This window comes from Drosophila busckii, chromosome 2R, assembly GCF_011750605.1.
Source record: "Drosophila busckii strain San Diego stock center, stock number 13000-0081.31 chromosome 2R, ASM1175060v1, whole genome shotgun sequence".
NCBI lineage: Eukaryota > Metazoa > Arthropoda > Insecta > Diptera > Drosophilidae > Drosophila > Drosophila busckii.
Window position 1 is genome coordinate 18,827,217 of NC_046605.1, and position 14,168 is coordinate 18,841,384.

The 14,168-nt window shown below is 38.3% G+C and overlaps 1 protein-coding gene across 3 annotated transcripts; it reads left to right on the forward strand.

Moving 5' to 3' along the window:
• Positions 1–9,881: 9,881 nt before the first annotated feature.
• LOC108597152 (slit homolog 2 protein) lies at positions 9,882–14,030 on the forward strand. Of its 3 annotated transcripts, none has more exons than XR_001915079.1 (10): positions 9,882–10,584; positions 10,948–11,503; positions 11,560–11,618; positions 11,683–11,846; positions 11,914–12,050; positions 12,116–12,268; positions 12,323–12,503; positions 12,567–12,706; positions 12,769–13,134; positions 13,355–14,029. XR_001915079.1 is itself a non-coding variant. In XM_017983552.1 (10 exons), the coding sequence occupies exons 2-10, from the start codon at positions 11,122–11,124 to the stop codon at positions 13,370–13,372; spliced, it is 1,413 nt and encodes a 470-aa protein (XP_017839041.1). In that variant the 5' UTR covers positions 9,882–10,584; positions 10,948–11,121; the 3' UTR covers positions 13,373–14,030. The 3 variants fall into 3 exon arrangements, 2 of the variants coding, with proteins under 2 accessions (XP_017839041.1, XP_017839040.1); XM_017983552.1 differs by having other exon boundaries at positions 12,769–12,947; positions 13,355–14,030; XM_017983551.1 differs by lacking the exon at positions 13,355–14,029 and having other exon boundaries at positions 12,769–13,333.
• Positions 14,031–14,168: the final 138 nt, after the last annotated feature.

Here is a 14,168-nt window from a genome sequence, read left to right on the forward strand (position 1 = left end):
CTTCAAATTAAACATAATCACATCAGATCTGATTGTATATTTTAGTTTTATCAATTCTTGTAACAAATGTTTCGTCTGTTTAACACTCCCACGATATAAATTTATAAGAATGGTTTGCTTTTTCTTTTAATATAAAATTTAATTTTAGATAGTAAACATCCATAGTAAGCATTTAAATTATTAAATAATATAACATACTTACTTTCATCATAAACTTTGAGCGGCAATATTTATTTGTAGAATTTTCATTCTGGAGTGCAATTTTGTCAACTACAAATATATAGTGTTTTAAATGAAATTCATTTTTTACCTTTAAAATAAAATTTAATCTTAAATAGTTAACGTAATAAATAAATAAAAAAACATACTTACTTTCTGTGTAAACTTTAAACGGCGATATTTATTTGGAATTTTTTCATTTCCTTGTTCAATTTCGACAACTACAAATATATAGTGTTTTAAATGAAATTAATTTTTTACGAATTGCTATCGAATAAATACCTTTCAGCAGCCCTGACGCATACATACATAATGTACCTGAGCACTCGCCTGTTCGCACACACACACACACACACACAATTTTTTGCTCTGCTCTGGTTGTTGTTGTCGTGCCACTTTTGATATTGCCACGCAAAAAGTGTGAAATTGTCGACTACTGGAGCTTTTGAGCAGCAGCAGCATCAGGCTTCAGCCACGTCCAACGGCCAGCAGAGAGACACAGCAGGTAGACAACACGGACTGCTACTTGCTGCAGCTTTAATTAAGTCATTAACACCAATCACACGAGCACTCACTTGGCCCAAGCAACTGTTGGCAGTATCGAATTTGCCTTTTTTGGTCAAAATTATCTGGTTTTGCGGCCTGGCCAACGATACTGTTTTGCCAATAAAATATCAATTATGCGTTTTGTTTTATTTATGCGTGCGCGCGCCCTAGGGACGCACAATTCCGTGTTCCCAGCTCATAACTATCCCACGGTTGACTAATGAGATTGACAACTGTGTTGCTCGTGTAGTACAAATCGGTTTTGCATAACAAGCCGCTAACTGGTTAATTACAGCGATTACTTTACACAACAAGCAACGCCAATTGTCGCCAGCTTCTAATTCCCTCTTGCTTGATATGGTGATAAAAACTAAAGCAGCGCTGCCGCTGCCTCATGTAATTAACAGCTGCTGCCAAGCGCCGCTTTCGCTCAATGCGAAGCAGCGGCAGCAAAAAAAAAATAAAGAGCGCAATTGTCTGGCTGCAAAAGAGAAACGCGTCAAATGCGCAATGAGCTTAATTCGTTGTGATATGGCTATCTCGCTCGCACGCACGCAAACACATGCCAATCGCTCTTTTGTTTTAGGGCAGAGCAAACTGCTTGCTTAATTGAACGCAGCCACTTTGTTGTTGCTTTTGATATTCTTTGTTTCATACCCTCTATGAAAACCAAAAGAGGGTTAATGCGTGGCTGAGGTATAAAAATAATTGCACATAAGCATAATCTCTTTGGCTTTTGTTGAGCCGCAGCTTTCAGTTTGCTTGCAGGCTGACTTAAGCAAAGAGCGCACAATTAAAGAGCGCAACTATTAGTCTATAATTTAAACAGCCTGACGCACACACACACACACACACACACACATGCATTGTTTGTGTATATGTATGTTAATTGACGGCTGATATTTTATTTTTTGTTTTTTTTTTGCTGTTGACGTTATATAAATTGTTGTAACGCCTATGCGGAGCAATGTTTTGGCAAAGCCAAAGAGCGAATGCGGCATTGTTCTTAACACAACTCATTAAGAGTGCCGATGTGTATGTGTGCATGCATGTGTGTGTGTGTGTGAATGGGACTGTAAACTGGCCGGTGTGCTGCTTGTGCTATTAATTAGATAACTATCTTGAGAAATTGCCCATTTTCAAATAGTCGGCGCGCATTTGTGTAATTAGATTTGCTTTTCACAACATTTACGTTTTGGCTGTTTGTACGTTGATTGCATTTTGTGCCTCAGCTCAAACACAAGTTAAGCGATTAATCATCGCCGGCCCGGCCGTCCGGCAGTCGTCTGGGCCAAATGAATGAAGTCCACCTTTGAACAGCAGCGGTTTGTCACAATTTATGAGGTGATAATTATTCATCGCGAGCTACCAAAACTGTCATAATATTGTAATTAACATTAAGCCGCGCCTCGCAATCAAATTGAACAGCGCATTACATTGCAGTTACAAATTAAGCTGTTGGCTCATTACTTTCACTAATTCTGCAGTTACCACGTTGGTTTCCTTATTCCAATCTCGGTCCAAATCAAATACGGATATGAGCTGCCACAGCCCAGGTCAATCGATAAGCATCAACAGCTAAAGCCAAACCAAAAAAAAAATGTAGTATGTAGTGAAAGCAAAGGAAAAAATTCTTAAATCCACAAACTAATCAACAGCAAAAGGAAATGAAACCTGGTCCAGCCTGGTATATGAGTTAATCCAAAGCCAAAGAATCAATATGACAAGCAAATTGTCTTTAAAAATTGAGAGCAACTGCAATTTGAGCGTTGAAATGTGCATTTCATCTGACACCATGGAAAATAGATTTCATTATTTTCTTAAAGTCTAGACAGCAGATGAGCGCGATAAATCTTAAGAACTGAAGTGGGCTGAACCAGGTTTAATATTCAAAATTAAATATCTTAAATGTGTTCTTGTTACAGAAGCAGACAATTTGAGATTAAATATAGATACAGCAAATATATGAACATTTTTAATATTGTAGACTAGACAAAATCGTTTTTGAATCTTAATAAAAAGTTATATTTAATCAAACTATAAAATACAACTTTTCAATTGAGTAAAGTAAAGTAAAGCAAGCGCTTCGTTAAGCGGAATATTTACAGCTAGTTGACTATCCAAAAGACTTACAGAAAATAGATTAAGATTCAATTTAGAGATGTTTTAATATTATTCAATTATTCTAATTATTAAATGTATAATCTTAAAGGCTATAAATTGATCTGTAAGTTAAAGTTGATTAAGTGTTTAGTTAGTTTTTATTATTCATATAGACAAGTTGAACATTATTTTAATTCTAGCTATTATTATTAAAAATGTAGAGATAAATAGATAGAGATGTTACAATATTATTTCATTATTCTAATAATTTTTTTTATTTTTATTTTATTTATACAGAGAAGTTGAACTTTTTTTTTAATTCGAGCTATTATTAACAAATATGTAATTTATGTCAAATTTATTACATTTATCATAATTTACCACCCCATGTCACCCTAAAAATATTTAGAGCATTGAAGCCATTTTCATTAACTCGTATTTGATTTTTATAATATGCAATTTAATTAATTTTTTCATACACAATTTGCAACTGTGACTTTGCCAATGAATATACTATAACACCCTTATATTTGATTCATATTTATAAGCGAGGCTCCCACTGTGTTTTCAGATTTATGCGAGCATTTGGCAAAGCTGTAATTTGAGTCTCTCAACATGGAATACAACACTCAACACACACACACACTCTCAGTACACACACACACACACACACACATACATATATACGCATTACTATTGGCAGTACTGTGGCTGTTTGTGCTTCTGCTGCTGTTACCTTTGTGCAATTGAATGAGAATTGTGCCCTCCTAATGACATAATGGACTTTTCGCTTCATGAATTCATTGCTGAGCAACAGTAACTTATTTTTTAATTTCATTATGCTGCACAAAAGGCGTGACTGCAATCCTCGAGCCTGAGCCTGAGCCTGAGCCAGGACATTGTGTACGCAATTTCAATTTATTTGTATTGCAAAGTTTGAACATCGCGTACTGAGGCCTGGACTGGGGATCTCTTCGGAATTGAAATGCTAAAACAGCCGCAACATCTCAACCACTGTCACTATGGTATATATACTCTATATATATATATACATATATATATATATATATGTATATGTGCGCGTGTAACGGCTTTTGTGGGCATACAGGGGGTGGTTTAAAAGTTTTCCTTTGGTTGCCGCGTCTATGACTCTTCAAATGGGGGAGTGGTTAACGCCCAATACCAAAGAGGCGCGACCATGCGGCGCCATTTACAAAAATAAAGAAAAGAGCTGCTAGTCAAGGGCGCAGTGAAAAGGGAAACCGGAACTGATCAAAAGCTTATGATAAAATAAAAACATTTAAAGGTCAAATTAATTTAAAATAAAAGTTAGAGTAGAATACTAAATTGAACTGACTGAGAAACTTGCTCAATATTCTAACTACGTCCATGGTGTCTCATGTATGCCCTTTTATCCATCAAACTTCCCCCCAAACAGACGCTCGACAGGAAGCTCACGTACTCAATGAACATATTATAAAATGCCTTCTATGGCTGTCATATGCTCATGTAACTGGCTGACACAGACAAGGATAGCAAAGAGGGTGCTGGTGGGGGAATGAGGAGAAGAAGAAGTGGGTTGGGGGGAGGACAAGAGTGGGCTGGGCAGGTCGAACAGTCGGTCGTCCATTTGTTACGCTTTGAATTCAATTTGAAGTGGGTTCAAGCAACAGCAGCCGTTGATGCTGTGCCACACCCTCTCACGCTTCTGCTCTGCCATTCATTGTCTGTCTGTCCGTCCGTCCTTCCGTCCGTCTGTCTGAGTTGTCGAACATGTTGAAAATCACATAATGTGTCATTTAATAATCAAGCACAATAACGACAATGACACAATGTGCAGCCACCAGCCGCAGTTACAGTAACAGTTACACGCTAAAGAGTCTGAGTGTGTGTGAGAAAGCTAACGCGAGAGGGAGAGAGCACAAGAGAGAGCGCAACAATATTGCCATTAGGCATAAATTTATGAGCGAAGCATGTACAACGGCTATTGGCACAATCAGTCCAAGCTCCCACACACACAGTCGCATACGCAGACATGTGTTATACATGTATATGCACGTTGGTTACAGTTGATGAAGCTTTAACAGCAGCTTTAGCGCATCTCTCACTCTCACACACACACACACACACTCTCTCTTTTGGTGAATTGCTGTTGCCTTCGGCTCTGCGGAAAAAAAAAACAAAAAGCAACAACAACTACAGCAGAAAGTTAAATAAATGTTAAATGAAAAATTTCAACTCAATTGAATTCGTTAGCGCGAAATGTCGTTTCGCTCATAACTTCATCTTGTCAGCCTCATCATTATTATGATTATCAACAACATTTGTTGTTGTTCTTAGTCTTGTCAGCCATACTTGCTGCATTTCCTATGGTAAATCAATGTTTTTTGACATATATGATAATAATTAAAATTGCAAGGCAGGCCAAGAGTCATGTAAATTAAATAAATAAAAAAAATAAAATAAAAAGTCATGTAAATTAAATAAATAAATTAAAAATAAATTTTCGAAGGTGCAAAAGAATATAACTATTTAAAAAAATATATTATAAAACATTCATTTAATAGGAAATACTCATAAGACAAATATTAGAAATCAAATTTTTATCACAACTTGAATACAAACAAGAAAAATATATTTCTCTTTTTAAGCTGTGATAAATGTAGTTTTTAAATTAAAATATTACGCGGCAAGGTAGGCACACTCTATAGAAACTTTAAATGTATTAATTATTTCTGTTATCTACGGGGCTTGCATTCAATAAGAAATGTCTTCAAAATCCTCACAAGCACCTCAAATATTTTAGCTGCATGTAGATTAAAGAAAAGTCCTTCTAATATGCATTCTTATGCAAATGCTGTTTGCCCTGAGGCAAAATGAACGCTAATAAAAGAAACAAAAACAGAAACAACAAATAAAGTGTACTTGAAATACGTGTTGGCTCAAAATATTTGTATGGTCTTATGTATTGGCAAATAGAATTTGTTGCTGAGTAATTTTAATAGTTTGCTGGCACTGAATTCAACACAAACATGCTGCCAAACTAAGTGCAAGAGACGTAGGAGTGCACGAGGAGAATTGGGAGGGGGATGGGCGGTACGGTAGGGCTGGGCTGTCTGGTCGCATACCTGCGGATGAAATGACGACGCTGCTATTGACGCTGCAACGGAAGTTGAAAATAACCCAATGGGACAGGTAACCTTATAAAGACATATATACATAACATTGTATGTTTGTATGTATAGTTGTGTTTGCAAAGAATAATACCAAAAGAATATAAGACACTTTTTTTTCTTTTTTTTTTTGGGAAAATGGTCGAAACATAATGATGATGACGGCGCAGGCGAAGCCACAATGATATGGCACAAATTGTGAATACACAAATGTATAGTTAGATATGAAGATACAGATACAGGTAGCCAGGTATATATAAAATGCGAGCAGTTGGATTTGTCTGTCAACGAGCAACGGGCAGCGGACGCTACTGTGCGGGGGCGCAGCAGACAAATTGCCATTTACACCACTTGCAACAACATCAGCAACAACAACAACACCAACAATAAAAGTAATAACAATAATAGCTAGAGCAGCGACGGGCGCCGACAAGTGCCAGTTACAGATACAGATACAAAGCTACAGTTACAACACAGCGACAATGTCTGCGTGTGTTGTTTACCCATTCACATTCATCCACTACATGAAACCATTTACAATCTGTCCGACTGTCACTAGCGTCGTCTCGCTCTAACGCACGCCAGTTGGCCCAGGCACTCACGGCTTACGCTTTGTGTGAGGTGTGGGCGTGGTTGCTGCGCTAAGACACACCCCTTTGCCAATGGCAGCCCTTGCACACACACACACACAAGCACAGACACACTTGGTATATACTGTCATGCTTGTGTGACAGTTACACTTTACACAGCTGTTGCTGTTGCAGTTGTTGTTGTCGCTGATTTAAGAAGCTGTCGTTGACGTTTTGAATAAATTTTAATTGAATTCGCACAATGAAACTGTTTACTTAACTTGCCACTTTGCTAGATGAGCTTCATCCATGCTGCATACAGCAGCACAGCAGCCAACAGTTGCACTTACGGCAACCTTCTATACATGTTTGTGCCTCTGTGTGTGTGTATATAACGATGTGCGTGTGTGTGTGCGTGTGCACATGTAATTCTTGGTTTAATTACAGTAACCAAGGGATTTGCTCTAACTTTTGTTGAATATGCAACGACTTGGGGACTGAGCTAACAATGCGCTGCCGTTGCCCAGCTAATAAGCACCAAAGCTATTCAGCCAAGTATCTAATCAAATATACATACGTACAAATAAATATTTAATTAAATAGCTAAAAATACTAAAGCTCGAACATTTTCAAGCTAATTTAAAGCTTTTTTAGCAAATGTAGATAGTGTAAGTTATCGTCAATCGATAAGCGATCGTTTTAAGCTTTTGCAAGTTAACAGTTAGCATGGAATTTAGAAACCGCTAAATAGAGCGTTATATAGTAAAACAAAATCGCAAGATTACACTTATGTAAAAATTATTAAAGCGGAATATGCAAAACAGCAAAATATTCTTTTCTTTTCTTTTCTTTTCCACATCATCAGCATATCATATTCTTAGCTTCTGGAGAATTTCTTCCACTTCAGCAAATGTCAACAGCATCTTGGCCTCAATTACTTTTTCATTGTTACGCCCACTGTCAGTCAGTAGCTTCCTGACCATTTGTCTGCCACTGGCAACTGTTCACACTTTGCAACGCTGGAAATCACGTGTCAGGTAAAATAGCTGTGTATATGAATGTGTGTGTGTGTGTGTGTGTGTGCACAACACTCCTTCATTAAGTTAATAACAGTTTCCCCTAGTCAAAGTACAAAGTGAAATTGCAAAAATCCGTTTCACAATTTTCAGTGAAACGCTTTTCCGCCACACAAACCCACTCCCAGGCGAACATCCAACACCCCACGCCCCTTCCCAAAGTCCTTCTCGTCTTGTAACTTGTAACTGTAACTGTGGCAAGCGTCGCTGTAATTTGCCCAAACTGCGCGCATTGCCTTTTGATTCAGGCAACGGGTTTTTGTTTGGTTTTGAGTTACAAGCGCCAGGCGCCACTCGCTTGTCGGATTCTGTTTTACATCTTGATTATCTTCCGTTTGTTTACACAAGGCGTAAGCACACACACACACACATAGAGAGAGAGAAAGAGAGAGAGGGGGTTGAGGCCACCCCATTGTGCGGGTAGCTGAAATAATATTTCTATTCAAATCCATTCAAGGATAAGAAGTCAATCAGTCTTCAAAGTGCAAAGGATTTTGCACTTTGTCAAATTTAAATTCAGCAGCGCACACTTCTCTGCTACCCCCTCTCTCCTTACTCCTATCCTAAGCTAAGCATTAACCACAGCGCAAGCAGCTGGCCTGGCCCGGCACGAGCTTGAAAACTTAATCCGTCAGCTGAAACAACCCCAAGACGTTTCGTAAAGCTTGCAAATTGAAACTGTCTGACGCTTCACCCACTCCACACTCTTTCACTCTACGCTGGCGCGAAGGCGTTGTTGCTGGCACGTGGCCAGCACAAAAAGAAAGCCAACACCAACACCTAACCAATCTTCAATTACCCTTTCGTTGCTCCAACTCCAGCTGGCGACAACTTCAACGTTCAACGGTCACATTATCGTAAACGCATCCTAATTGCGAGAAAATTACGCCCACGTGCGGCTGTAACCTGATCAGCATCAAAGGAGTCTCAATGTTGCCGTTGCCGCTGTCGTCGCTGCTGCTGCTGTGGACACTGTGAACTGGCTGGCTGCCTTTGCTCTGTCTCTGGGTTAAATTGAAATTCTGTTTCAACTTGAAATTGGTTGTGAGAGTTGCTTGAGATGTCAAGGGTCAGCAGTGAAAGCATTCAATTGGATAATTATACATATTTACTGTTTGCAATTATTTATTTATAAAGCATATGTCCTTGTTGTTGATTGATTAAAGTCATGCTAGAGTCGATTGCAGCGACTTTCCGTACAGATTAAAGTTAAACTCAATCCTCGTCGTATAAAGATCGGTTGGTATTATATACAAGGCCATCAAAACGCCCAGCACAGCGCCCAAAAATTGCGCAATAAAATAACAAAACAACATTTGCCATTCCATCATGCCCAACATTGTGGCACAAATACTCACAGTTGGATACAAATGTATATCGTTCAGTAATGCATAGATATTTATAATCATCATATAGACCACGCCGCAAAAGATCGCATAATTTTGCTCCTTACAGAGCAAACTAATGCTGCACCCAGTGACTAAAATAGCACAGCCAGAAAATTCAGTGAACAAATTTACCAGTTGCTTTTTATGAAACCGAAAATAGCTCAACATTATCTAGGCTTTAAGAAAGAGCTAACTCTGCAAATAAGTAATTTTGAATGTTAAATCAAAGTTAAGTTAGTCTAATTTTTATTTGAAAAGATAATTTCAAAAAGAGCGCACTATGCAGATTGTTGATAGCTTCATTGAATTCGATATTCGATTGCTCTCATTCTAGAGTGACCAGCTGAATAAACTATGTGGCAGCGCCATTTTTAGAGTGACCATAACATTTGTCATGTGGCAACGCCGCGTATCACAGTTTTAAAAGCGTGGACTGTTAGCGGTTAACCATGTATGTAGCTGTACTTTTCAAACTGTGACTGTCGATAATAGATATTATTAGAGTATCCTTTCTTTTTTTTAGGGATGGGTAACTTTGGCGGGCAATTACGTTTTTTTTAAATATAATACTGGGAGCATTGGCTGCTGCCTTTATTAATTACAGGATATTATTATGATGGGACTAAATAATAAAAGTCCTTGGAGATAGAAAAAGCATATTAAAAGTTAAATATTTTATTGAAAGATCTAAAATTCTTAGTATTTCCCACATCTTAAAAAAAAGCGAGTCTGGCAGCCCTGTTACCAAACCCTCCCCTATATTCGACGGTAACAAATTTAGATGTAGTCCGCAGTCGTCGGTTATGCCAAGTAAACGTGCTTCTCAAATCGCGCTATTCGTACTATATTTTATCCCCACTATATAGACAAATATATATATTTAATTCGTGTGTCGGCGCGCGGCAGTTAAAAGTACAATTGAAAGAAGATAAAAATAAACTAATGTTGCTCTCTTTGCGCTCAATGTACTCGGCAGTCAGCAGGCAGCCTTAACTACAATTTAAATTAATTAATTTGGAAAAAATCAACTGCATGAATTGCAAATGAGGATTACCGTTAGTTTCGATTGAGCTGGACAAGCGTTGGGATTGCATTGCGAATAAAAACAAAGGGCTTGGAGCCATTCAACAATCTTCTTTTGGAATGATATTGATTTTCCGTTACATCGTTATACACACACTCTGACCGAGTTTACACATTAAGCCGCGCGCAAGCACACGCCCCTCTCTTTCACACCCCCTAAAAGGACTAAACGTTTCCACACACCACCTACCACCTACTCCCCATAGAACAAAAACAACAGCGCAACAGCGAGCAAAAGCAGTTGGGGGAATGTGTCTGTGTTTGTGTGTGTTTATATGAGTGTATGGGTGTGGGCTGTTGCTGCACAGTGATTAGAGAGTGTGCAATGCTTGGTCGTATTATTATTTGCGGTCATCGTAACATAATTCGCATATTGGAAGCATGATTTATTTGGCACTGATCAAGTAGGGACGGACAAACATTTTAGGTGAGTTTTGTATGTATATGTATGTATGTATGTATTTTCTCTTACGTGCTTTTATTCAATTTCGTTCGTGCGTAAGTCGCGACACAGTCTCATAAACGCAAACAATGATAACTGTACGCGAAGCTCATTTAGCTCAATTTATTTTTAATCCGACTTCTGTGCAAATGTACAAAACAACAAACAAGAAAACAACAACAAAATTGCGCATGTCGCTTATTGTGCGCTTAATTCGTAATTCACTTTTGTTGCTGTAGTTTCCATTTCCATTTTAAGCTTGATCTCTTAATGCGCCTCAACCAATCACTGTCTCTTTACCTCCTCTCACTTGATTTTTCTTTTATCTTTCGCCATGCTCACCCACAGGGACACACAATTGTAAATAGCATCATCAAGAGCATCAACGAGACAACAGCGACGGTGACGGTGACAGCGCAGATTTCTTAACGGCCCCCCATTGTAAGCGTGAGCGTGAGTGAGCGAGAGCGAACACTGTCCACCTGTAGCTCTGTTTGTGTGTGTGTGTGTGGGAGTGGAAGCATGGCTAGACAAAGACAGCAGGTGCTAATGCAATACACGCAAGTTATGGGCACCGTGTGGTGTCTGCTGATGCTGCTGGCCCAGACCTTGGCGCAGGGCACACCCCAGCAAGTGTGCCCGGAGCAGGGCGACATCTCGCCCTGCATCTGCCAGGTGAAGAAGAACGGCTTGGATATACTCTGCGAGACAACCGATCTGGCGCATATTACAAAGTCGATGGGCACGCTAAAGGGCAAAAGTCCAATCATATTTTATCTCAAGTTGCGCCACAATAATCTGCCCAAGCTACAGGGATTCGTGTTTCTGGCGCTGGACATACGCCACCTGACCATACACAACAGCAGCTTGGCGGCCATTGAGGAGAACGCTCTCAGCTCACTAGGTAAGTGCATAATGAAAGCAATTAAGATTATAATAATTAAGTTACTTTTACAACAGGCAAAGGACTCACGCAACTGGATGTTTCACTTAATCAAATGAAAACTGTCCCGTCGCAGGTATAAAAAGCACAAATTAAATGCTTGAACAGCAATTGCATTAAATTGATTTATTGTTCTGCAGGCTCTTCAGCATCTTTATCATTTGTTAATATTGAATTTGAATCACAACAAAATCACCGTTATACATAACAATGCCTTTGAGGGTTTGGACACACTGGAAATACTCACATTATATGAAAACAAAATTACACAGGTGGATCCCGAAGCATTCCGTGGCTTGGAAAAGTAAGTAGCGAACAAATTATAATATATGTATATATATAAATATACAAATTGTTGTGCTATTATATAGGAAAATAAAGCGCTTAAATCTGGGTGGCAATGATCTGACTGTAGTGCCACAAAAGGCGCTTTCCATATTGGATACGCTGAAGAAACTCGAAATTCAGGAGAATAAAATACGCAGCATTAGCGAGGGTGACTTCGAGGGTAAAACTTACATAACTTAAAATTTTAATTTGTTTCAATTAATAATTTTGCTATTTAATTTGCAGGTCTACAAAATTTGGATTCACTGATTTTAGCGCATAATATGATCACAACAGTGCCTGCAAATGTATTTTCACACTTGAGTCTGCTGAACTCATTGGAATTGGAGGGTAATAAAATAAGTGTTATTGATAAAGATGCTTTCAAGGGTCTGGAGGGTAAGCGCAGCATTTTATTCATTTATAAACAATATTAAAATATTTGATTTATAGAAAATCTGCAGTACTTGCGCTTGGGCGATAATAATATAAATGCCATACCCAGTGAGGCACTGCGTCCGCTGCATCGTCTGCGTCACCTGGACTTGCGTAACAATAACATTAATGTGCTGGCTGATGATGCCTTTACCGGCTATGGTGACTCCTTGACCTTCCTCAATCTGCAGAAGAATGAGTTAGCTTAGCTCTATATATACTATAGACTTTAAAACTAATAGCATTTGTTTATAACTTTTAGCATCAAAGTGCTGCCCAGCACGCTGTTTGAGAATCTCAATTCGTTGGAGACGCTGAATTTGCAAAATAATAAGCTGCAACGCATACCGCAGGACACCATGGAACCGGTCATTGATACACTGCGCATAATTGATATAACTGGCAAGTCCTCAGCTTTAAATATGCAACTGACTTAGAAATAATTCCAAGCTATAACTGTTTAGATAATCCTTTGAATTGCTCGTGTGAATTGACCTGGTTTCCCAAGCTGCTGGAGGATCTGAAGAACAAGGACGATGAAATGTCACAGAAGAAGAAGCCACTGTGCCACATGTCGCTGGATAATCGTGAATATTTCGTTCAAGCCATGCCCATCGAGAAGATGCACTGCGCCGGCCTCAATGTGAGTCCATCAACCACGAGCGGCGGTCTCATGCGGATACTGCAAGTGAACATTTTGGCCCAATTGGCCATGTTTAGCGTCGCGTTTCTGAGTAGCGTTTAACCATGCAAACTACCAACCACAACCACGCAATCTCGCATTTACATTCAACACCATACTACGACTCTATAGCCGACTCATAATATATGTATGTATATATGTGTGCGTAGTTGGTTAACGGTCCACCAGATTGGATCATCATACATATCATGCCGTTTATCAGTTATCAGTTATATATAGTATGTGTTGTTTAATAGGCAAAGTGATACAAATACCCAGAAAAAAAACCCGAAAAACTCATCAAACTATTTTGTATGCCTACCAAACATTTTTCTGTGTTGTTGTATTGTATTTTTTATTAATTATAGATTATAGAGAATCCGTGAATTATGCAACTCTGGCAATTGTTAAACTCAAAATGCACGCCACGCCGCGAGGCAACAACCACAACAACAACAACCAGAACAGCTACAACAACAACAAGAACAACAGCAATAGAAATTTCACCCGCAAGTGCCCCCAACGATAAGAAAACAAATTAATATTAAATTCAAAAGCAATTTTTACACACCCACCTTGTTGAAATGAGCAAACATTGATGCCAATGCCATATGAGATAAAAAATAACGCGCAAATAATTAAATCATGCACATATCACACATACGCACAGTAGCCCGACAGCCGCTGTTTAACTTTTGTAGAAATGTACGTTAATTGTTAATGTTAGCGCCTTGCTTGCAATATTAACTTGAAACTAGAATTAAGTATGAAAAAAAAAACACGCAAACATATCAGAGAAAACGTGAATTATCCAAGAAACTACCAAAATGGAAATTAAGCGATATTATTATAAACTATGACTATTATTATTATTATGATTATTCTATGTGTAATATCAATGTACCTACTATTTACTATTTATTATGTCGTCGTCTTGTCGTCGCTGTTGTGAGATACAATCATTATAAACAAAAAGAGATACTGTTTTATTCCCCCAAACATTGTTTACACACTTTTATTGAAGTTTTTTATTAAACTAGTCGAAATTTGCAATTTATCTAATTTATCAAAAAAACCAAACAAAATGTTGCTATTTATATTTATACAAAATATTTTAAATGAAAGGCAAGCGTTCAAACGAGATATCGAATTATATTTGCATCAATCACCAAGAACTGATTA

Bases quoted from the DNA above. Each gene is read 5' to 3' on its own strand.
- LOC108597152 (XM_017983551.1), top strand. From the start codon at position 11,122: ATGGCTAGACAAAGACAGCAGGTGCTAATGCAATACACGCAAGTTATG. The intron at 12,504-12,566 runs GTTAGCTTAGCT...TATAACTTTTAG, and splicing joins CTCAATCTGCAGAAGAATGA to CATCAAAGTGCTGCCCAGCA. The intron at 12,707-12,768 runs GCAAGTCCTCAG...ATAACTGTTTAG, and splicing joins GCGCATAATTGATATAACTG to ATAATCCTTTGAATTGCTCG.